We start from the raw sequence: 9,261 nt of genomic DNA, 5'->3' as shown, positions 1-9,261 counted from the left end.
GCGCGGCGGTGCCGGGGGCGGGGGCAGCAGGCGGGCCCTGCCGCGCTCCGCCCCGCTCCGCCATTCCCGGCCCCGCTCCGCCATTCCCGGCCCCGCTCCGCCATTCCCGGCCCCGGGCTGGCCCTCTCCGCGCCGGGATGCGCTCTGTCAGCTACGTGCAGTGCGTGGCGCTGGACTTCGCGGGCAGCCTCTTCCCGCACGCCATCTGCCTGGGGGACGCCGACAACGACTCGGTCCGAGCCCGGAGCCCGGGGCGGGGTGGGCCGGGGCGGCGGGCCCGGCTGGGGGAGCCCGCGGGGCCGCCCCGGGGACACACACGGGGCTGAGGGGAGCGGCTGCTGCGGCCCCGGGGACACACACGGGGCTGAGGGGAGCGGCTGCTGCGGCCCCGGGGACACACACGGGGCTGAGGGGAGCGGCTGCTGCGGCCCCGGGGACACACACGGGGCTGAGGGGAGCGGCTGCTGCGGCCCCGGGGACACACACGGGGCTGAGGGGAGCGGCTGCTGCGGCCCCGGGGACACACACGGGGCTGAGGGGAGCGGCTGCTGCGGGAGCCGGGGACGCACACGGGGCTGAGGGGAGCGGCTGCTGCGGCCCCGGGGACACACACGGGGCTGAGGGGAGCGGCTGCTGCGGCCCCGGGGACACACACGGGGCTTGGCGGGCGGGGCTTTGGACAACCCCCCCCGGGAGTTCCCCTGAGCAGGAAATGTTTGCTGGGCTGCCGCGGGTCAGGGCTTCCCTCGCCATTACACGTGGCCCGGCTGGTGCACAGCCCGAGGGGAGCTTCACTTTGCTTAATAGACACTCACCTGTCGCAGCGCTGGGGTGTAGGGGTGCTCTGCAGATCGCAAACAGGGTAGAGCCAAGGGTCGGTGCCTCTTGACCCGTGTGATGGATGGATGTGCGTTGGGAGTGGTGCTGTGAGCCCCTGAAGTGGTTGGTTTTGATTTGTCTAACTAGGAAGAGGTTAGCTAAACCAGCTATATGTCAACTGTTTGTCCTCAATAGCCTTATCCTGGAAAATGTCATGGCTAGCAATGTCGTAGATGATTAAAGAGATTTCCCTATAAAAAGTTGTTCTGTAGGGTAAGGTGTGCAGGGGGTTATGAAATGCACACCATTTAAACACACAGAGAAGTACGATGCAGGAGATAGGATAATGGGAGTAGGCTCATCAGCATGGGTGGTTGGTGATTTTTAGAAATCTTCCTTAAAGAAATAATCACCATTCTGAAATCCCTTTACCCCTTCAGCAGTGAAACTGAGCATCATGTGTAAATCTGTTGAGTTCTTGCATTCTCTTCCTGGATGGTTATATTTTTATCATTGTCATTGTCGTCATCTTCCTCATATGATTCAAGTCGCTCTAGATTGAAGGATGGAAGATGGAGTAATGATGTTTGTTTCAACATCCAAACAGGATGTTAAAACAGTCACTGACACAGCTCTGAAACAATGAGTGGAGAAGCAGTGGGTAATAGGATGTTGCTCTAAGGAGCCATTCCCCATCTCTTTTATTTTCAAGAATAAAATTAAGGCTTTTATATTTTCCCAGACCTTCCATTTTGACTCAAGATTGTCTGTTTAACTAATTTTATTTTGCTGCTTCTTCCCACAGAGTGATTTTTGGATACGAATTCTGAAATTTTTGCTGTTAATGCAATTGTGGATTTCTCTCTACTAACCCAATTTTCTTGTACAGCTGAATGAACTTGTGGTGGGAGACACCAATGGAAAGCTCTATGTTTACAAGAATGATGATAGCAAGCCCTGGGCTGTGCGATCTTGCCAAGGAATGGTCAGTTCTTGACAAATTTTCTAAATGGTTGGGCCTTTTGGTGTATGTGCAGCCAGCTATCCTTGTCCTTTACCTAGGAATATGTAGGCTGGAAAGGAATGGCAGCCAGAACTGATTCTGATGTCTTTTGTGTAATTATTCAAGATCCCACTTTTGCCTACAGCCCCTTGGGCTGGAAGTGATGAGCAAATTAATGGACAAACAGATTGGACATTATTAATTGGACATTAATGGAGAAACATAGAAACTGGGCTTCTGTCCCACCTTTACCCTGCTCTGTGCACTGTGGGATTTGCCCCAGGGCTCTGGCCAGTCGTGTTTTTGTTCCTTGGCTTTGCCATCTTTGTCCTTCAAAAGGCTGTTAGGAGTTCAAGAGATGCTTTATGGGAGGGGAGGGGAGGGGGTATGGCAGAGCTGTATCCCAGGGTGCTGGGTTGGTTTGCCTTTTCTCATGGATGGCCTTGTTTTCTTTTGCAGCTCACATGTGTCCGTGTGGGAGATGTGTGCAATAAAGGAAAGGTGAGAAGAGCCAAACTCTTACCAGCTGTGTCTGTAGGGCATGTGGGAGGTGTTCAGGAGATTAGGGTCATGTCATGTGCTGAGTGTGGGGGAGGACACATGGTAGGTGCTGTCTCTCCAGGGTCTGCCTTTGCTCATAGGGTTTTAGCACCTGTGTTTTTAAACTGTTCTTCTGTTTATATATAACTGGCATTTTTTTTGTGAGCCTTATGTGGGTTTTAGAGAGCAAGGAAATCCATCTTATCTTCAGAGAGCACTTTTGATTTCCATGTGCCCTTATGAGAGCCCCACAAGGCTTTGGTGGTTTGAGGGTTGCTCCATTTGCTCAATGACTTTTGCCTTCCTTGGTCCTTCTTCCACTTGGCTGTGTGCATTTAAGGTCATCTAAACAAGACTGAGACATGGAATAGTCTGGACTCCCATGAAAATTCCACTGGGTCTACTATGACTCCTTTTGTTGGATCGCTGTTCCTGGGGGTTAAGCCAGGACCAATGAGTCCAAAGGTCCCAGTTCAGGCACTCTGCCCAAAATACTGTAGCTGTGTTTCCTCTAGTGGGGAGCAGAACTGATGTGAGCATTGAGAAAGCCACACATTGTTTGAGGATTGCACACATATCTGCTTGATACTGTAGACTGACAAAGATGAACAAGAAGTTTGGACTCTGCCAGTAGCAGAGAAGTTTGTGTGCTGGCCAAAAACCTCCTGTTCTCCCTGTAGAAGTCATTGATCTTGATCGATCTACCCTTGTGTCTTCCTTTGCCCTGCTGTGGGACAGCTTCTGCAGTTTCTAAAAGAGGAAGAATCAAAAGGTCCTTCTCTTCCCTTACAGAATTTCGTAGTGGCTGTGAGTGCAGAAGGCTGGTTTCATCTTTTTGACCTGACTTCTCTGAATTCAAAACACCCAGATGCTTCAGGCCACCATGAGTTGGCAGGGGCAGAAGAGCAGAAGCCCGTGTTCAAGCAGCACATTCCTGCCAACACCAAGGTCATGCTCATCAATGACATTGGTGAGCCACAGAGATGGTGTGGGAATGCAGGGTGAAGGAGTTTGTGTGTGAGGCAGTGGGGAGAGAAGGTTGGGGGTACATGCAGAAGCAAATTACTTGCTGAAACTGACACTTCAACAAACCACAGCTAAGTCATGGAAGGGAGAAACAAGAACTTCAGAATTTTTCTGAAGTGAAAGTTTCCATTATGGTTGGGGTCCTCAGGGATGCTAACTATAGAGATCAGCAGAGTGGTTTCTGCATTTTTAGGCTCTTGGGGCTTGAAAGAGTCCAGCTGTCTTTTGCTCTTCCCTGCAGATGGAGATGGGAAGTGTGAGTTGGTTGTGGGTTACACTGACAGGGTGGTCCGTGCCTTCCGCTGGGAGGATTCATCAGAGAATCCAGACCATGTCTCTGGGCAGTTGATCCTGTTGAAGAAATGGCTTCTAGAAGGTCAGGTAAGGAAAAAGGATGTTCAGAGCAGTACTTGTCATACATTGTTCAAGAGGTGGCTTTTTAAAGAGAAGAAGCACAGAATCTCAGTCCAATGAACAAAACAATTGTCATGTTGATGACTTGAGAGGAGATTTGCCCAGTGATTTTTCTGTATAGCTGGTAGTTGGTCTGAGAAGCAGGTGCTCTTGCCCGGTGAGAGAGCATAAGCGGGAAGTACCAGTGTTGTTCTAAAGTGGCTTTTGGTAGGGAACCAACCTTTTACTGAGCTTGGATGTTTTGCTTCCAGCTGAATTTGTTCAGCTGCTGCTCAGCTCTATCAGAGGATTTGCCATATTCAAATTTAGTTGCAGGGAGCACTGTAAACCTTTTGGAGTTCTTGACTATATCCATGTTTTTCCTCTGCCACTGTAGGTGGACAGCCTATCTGTGAACCCAGGCCCTGATGGGTCACCAGAGCTGATGGTGTCACAGCCAGGCTGTGGCTATGCCATCCTGCTGTGCACCTGGGACACGGAGCAGCGGGATGCAGCTGCGGGAAGGGATGGATCTGCCCCGAGCAGGTGAGGGTGTTCCTGCAGGGGTACATGAGCACTTGCCACTATGGATGCCTGTTAAAAGGGAGTGCCACCATGTCATTCTTGCAAAGCAAGGGGCCTGTCACTGTCCTTGCTTCAGTGACCTGCTGTGCTGCTGGCACCTCATCACTTAAGCCTGCCTACACCCAAGCTTCCATGAACTCTCTTCATGTCTCTGTCATGAAGATGAATACTGCTGCTTTCCTTGTGTCTCACTCTCTTGAATTGGGCAAGGAGAGTGGCAAAACCAGCTCCCTGAGGGTTCCTCACTACTGGGAGCTAAAGTAGGGAAATGAGTGACATAGATTTCCAGGGAAAGGTCATCAAATTGCAGGTTAATAGCTGAGAGACTGGGCCAAACCAAATACCTCTGAAGCCCAGGATAAGATTGGGCTCATTCTCTTGTTTTCTGCAGATGAGACAATTAGAAGTTTTTCTAATGAGACCCCTGGCATCTAATACTGTAAATCACAACCACAGCAACCAGGATGAGCAGTGAGGTGCTTGTTACTGTCTTGGTGCTGGAAGGACCCTGGTGGGGAATTTGGGTGCTTCTGTGGTGTTCTGTGAGACTTCAAGTCAGACACAAAAAACTGCAGCAGGAGGGGACCTAGGCAAGTCTCCTTGATATCTTAGAGAATTCAGTGCAATGGTACCCTTACAGCCAGAAGCCAGGCCCAGATGTAGTCTCTCACCAACCTGTTCAGTCTGAGCAGATATTTTGTGAGAGAAAAACAGCCAGGCTTTTGTAACATTAATGACAAAAATTGTCCTTTTATTCCTTCATTGCAATACAGGCCTTACTGTTTTTTGGGGTTTTTTTATGTATCAAATCATACTGGGTTTCTGTTTTTAAAAATCGGTACATTTCTTTAATACCTGGGGTGGCATGCGTGTTTTCCTTTACCCTTAAAGAGCTCAGCCTGTTCACAAACTCTGTCACTGTCTGGATTTGTCGAGCTTTGGAATACACTGCTCCTGAAATTGTTCTAAGACAGTCCCAGGCATGGTTCCCTGACTTTTCCCTGTTGTCTTTCTCTTTTCCCCAGTGAGACCCCTGTTCGAGATGTGATTCTACACCAGACATCTGGGCGGATTCACAACAAGAATGTCTCCACTCATCTGATAGGTAGCATTGCCCGAGGTGAGAGATCAGCAGCTTGGGGTCTCCAGCCCAGCAGTTGCCCCTGATGGTTTTTCAGCACAGAATGAAATCATTTTTCCTGTGGTAGAAAAAAAACTGTGAGAGGCTGCTGCAAGAACACAGGGATCTCAGCTTCTCTTAGCCAGCTCCCAAAGAAAGACAGTTGGATATTTGTATGTGAGCTTTTTATAGCCTTTGTCCTTCCCTAGGTAGCCCTTATCCTTCACTCAGCACAAGAGTTTTTCTGCAGCCTCTGCTGACCTGCATTTAGTCAGTTTGAATGGCTGCCATGCCATGCTCCTACAGATGTCCTTGATCCTTGCTTCTGCATGGCTGCAGCTTATGCCTCCTTATTCCCTAGATGCATCTCTTCCTTCCCACACCCTCATCTTCATTCTTGCTTTTCAGCATTTGAATCTCAGTTCCTGGTGGTTCTGTGCTGCTCCTCTTCCTCCTCCTGTGCAGCCCCAACCTCTCCATAGCTGCTTCCATATTTAATCTTGTCCTCTGTCTTTTTCCACTGTGTTGTGTTCATGTCTTTTATCTAAGATCTGCACAGCTGCCAGATTCTCTCAGCCGTGACTGGACACACTGCTCCTGTGTCCAGAATTTTCTTGCATGCTACCACTGCTTCCCTCCTGTAACTCCTTGTGCTCTGACCTATGCCTGGTGCACCTGCTGAGCCTTCCTTTGGTACCTATGGAGAATAAGCTTCCACTCTCCCTTGGAGTGTGTGGGCATAATAGAAGGCAGAACACTCCCAGCCGAGATCACTTTCTCTTGTATTGCTCTGCCCAAGTATTGCCTCTTGCAGTGCTGTCTGAGAATGATTCAGCCTGTCCAGTGTAATTAGAGGTTGTGGACAAGAGCAATCCACTGAAGCCCACCCTCTTCCCGTTCCTCAGAGGACCTTTCCTGCCCAGTTGCTAAGCTTGTCATGTTTTCAGCATCTCTGATGCTGCTGTGAGCAACATGGTCAACAGAGCACGAAATCAATTATTTCACTGCATATGAAGCCCTGCATCTATTGAGAGATGTGTCTGAGAAATGAAGTCACACAGAATAAGGGATGAAGAGCAGGCTGTAAAAAAGCCCACTGATGCTGGACCATCAATAAAGGAACAGCTGAAGAGTGCCATGCTGACCAGTTTCCAAGGGGACACAGCAGATCTCTTGGATCAGAGCCTGTCTGGGTGCTTATCACTAGGTGCAGTTAAGCAGCCAACCAGCTGACTTTGCTTTAGGCTGATCTGCAGAAATGGGGTGGTTTGCAGCTGGGAGTGTTCAAGGGGCTGTAGCTTAGAGCTACAATGTCTGTGGGCACTGGAGATAGGTTTGTGTTGTTAACTGACTCTGGGGAAACTGCCTGCTTGCTTTCAGCTCTGCTGGCTTGCCTCTGTCTGCCAGGTTTCCTGGGTTCCTCCTCAGGGACCCAGTGCCTCTCCTGTGTTATCACTGGAAGGGTTAAATGCAGCTTTAGTAGAATACAGCTCCAGTCCTTGCTCTGAGAGTGTCATATTTTTAAAACTTGACCTTGAATGTCTTTTCTTTTTTTAGTAGCTAGGTAGAGAGTTTACTGAAGGGCTGAACCAGCCTGGTGGTCAGGGGACTCTCCTCTTCTGATTTAATTAGAGACCTTTGTCATTGCTGTCCTGCACAGTGCAAGGAAAGGAGGCAGTTTGGATCTTTTTTATTGTTTTCAGGAGAGGGAAGGAGATGATCTTTACAAAATGGTATCAGCATCAGTAATTTTCTTTTGCACTTACAGGCTCCAGTGAGAATAATGGCTCAGGTCTCTTTGCCCTGTGTACTCTGGATGGTAAGTCCTGCCACTGTCCTGGAGAAAGGCCTGTGGGCAGCCAAGGCCTGTCACTAATTCAAAGCAGGGATCCAGGGGGCTCAGTGCTTCTGATTTTTAAAATAAAGGGAAGCTGGGCTTCAGAAACACTTCAAGGATCAGGCAAGAGAGTTTGATTCCAAGACTCCTTCTGCTGACATATTTTATATGAAGACATGGAGGGCACTGTGAGGATGGATGCTTATGTTCACTCTCCCATGGCCAGTGCCCCCTGCCCAGTATATCTGGATAATAGGAGCCTGGTAGGTGGGGTCAAGTGTCCAGTATGGATTCAGCAGCCAAGTCTATACCTGTGCTATTAGCAGCTAGGTCTCAGCAGCCCTGAGTGTTGAAGGAGTAGGGCTTAGCATTAGCAAACATCTTGCTCTCTTTTATTGTTTTCAAAACAGTTGTTCGTTTCTTTCTTCAGGAACACTGAAACTGATGGAGGGAGCGGACAAACTGCTGTGGTCTGTTCAGGTTGATCACCAGCTCTTTGCTCTGGAAAAGCTGGATGTTACAGTGAGTATCTGAGCAAGGCTGGGAGAGATGAAGACAAAAACTCAGCAAGGCTTTGTGTATATGAACTTAGGAAGGGCAGAAGGAGTATGACTCAGTTGGAAAAGGCTGGGATTATTTCAGGATGCCACAGAGTATTCTGGCTGTAGCAGTACATTCTGCACTCAGGTTAGTCTACCCAGCTGCAAGAGGTTGAGCTGTGTCTGCCTGTTAGACCCAGCATCCATTTATCCATTTGTAAATGTCCCCCAGCTTGTCCCCCAGCTGTTCTTCAATCTTACTGCAAAGCTGAATGGTTTTGCTCTCTGCTAATACCCTGATTGTTTAAAACCTCTTACAGTATGTAAGGATTGCTATATAGAAGAGATATGAGTTTCCAGGTGCAAAATATCTGGATGAGATGTCCAGAAGTGACATCTAGACATTAGTGTTGTGTTTCTGAACCAGCAAGAAAGATTCTTGACTGTCCTGGGAGTAGGTGATACCTGTGTAAAATGCATTCCACTGGTTCCTGCAGGGCAATGGGCATGAGGAGGTGATTGCCTGTGCGTGGGACGGCCAGACGTACATCATCGACCACAATCGGACTGTGGCCAGATTCCAAGCAGATGAGAATGTCAGTGCCTTCTGTGCAGGTGGGAAGCCTGACTGCAAAGCCAGCCCTCACAGCATTTTCCCCTCAAAGCTACTACTCCCATCTAGGAGACCCAGAATTCTTTGTCTGCCTGCAGTGGGGAATAATTTCCCTGTGTGCATATTGCTGAAGGCCCAGTTAGTCTTCTGGTGTCGTCTGGGAAAAGTAACAGTGAGAGAAAGTGATGCTGAGGCTTGTCTATGGTGGCTTGGGGATTTTTTCTTGTCGTTTTTGGAGGTACTACAGTGGTCTCTTGTCCTCCATACTGCTTTTTTAACTTGCAGACTTCTTAGCTGTTCTTAAGTGGAGATACGGAGTCCATGGAACCAGCCTGAATTTTGGCTCTGCTCAATTCCTTCTCTCAGACCTGCAAGAAGCAGCTTGCAAATCCCCCAGGCTTCATGTGGTTCAGAGACAGCTTGGATTGTCTCAAAGGGACTTTGTGTACCCAGGCCCATATCTCTGCCCAGGTGCTTGCTGTTTTCTGGTAACAGCTTTGGTACCTCCTCATGAAATGTGAACTATTTGCTTTCTCTTTCCTTTTGGAGGTAGTCAGAGCTCCACACTTCTGCTTTCTGCAGGCCTCTATGCATGCAAAGAAGGGAGCAACAGTCCCTGCCTTGTTTATGTCAGCTTCAGCCAGAAGATCTACATCTACTGGGATGTGCAGCTGGAGAGAATGGAGTCCACCAACCTCTTAAAAATCCTGGATGGTGACCCAGAGTTTGAAAGTCTCCTGGAGCAGCTGGATATAGGTGAGTGCAGAAAGAGTGGAGGATGTACAG

The 9,261-nt window shown here is 49.1% G+C and overlaps 1 protein-coding gene across 3 annotated transcripts in view; it reads left to right on the top strand.

Annotated features, from left to right (window-relative positions):
• The first annotated feature begins 18 nt into the window (after positions 1-18).
• Positions 19-9,261, top strand: part of ITFG2 (integrin alpha FG-GAP repeat containing 2) — a 13,478-nt gene continuing 4,235 nt past the window's right edge. Inside the window, exons 1-11 of one of the 3 annotated variants that reach the window (XM_021548809.3) lie at positions 19-233; positions 1,709-1,804; positions 2,282-2,323; positions 3,155-3,332; positions 3,630-3,769; positions 4,179-4,327; positions 5,392-5,486; positions 7,255-7,305; positions 7,754-7,845; positions 8,360-8,477; positions 9,058-9,231. In XM_021548809.3, coding sequence (XP_021404484.1) covers positions 138-233; positions 1,709-1,804; positions 2,282-2,323; positions 3,155-3,332; positions 3,630-3,769; positions 4,179-4,327; positions 5,392-5,486; positions 7,255-7,305; positions 7,754-7,845; positions 8,360-8,477; positions 9,058-9,231 — 1,231 coding nt within the window. In that variant the 5' untranslated portion in view covers positions 19-137. The other 2 variants (XM_077781274.2, XR_014953344.1) reach the window with 2 other exon arrangements.

Source organism: Lonchura striata, chromosome 1 (assembly GCF_050655825.1).
Source record: "Lonchura striata isolate lonStrDom1 chromosome 1, ASM5065582v1, whole genome shotgun sequence".
Classification (NCBI taxonomy): Eukaryota; Metazoa; Chordata; class Aves; order Passeriformes; family Estrildidae; genus Lonchura; species Lonchura striata.
The sequence above is the reverse complement of the archived record's forward strand: the minus strand, read 5'-3'. Positions and strand labels throughout refer to the sequence as shown.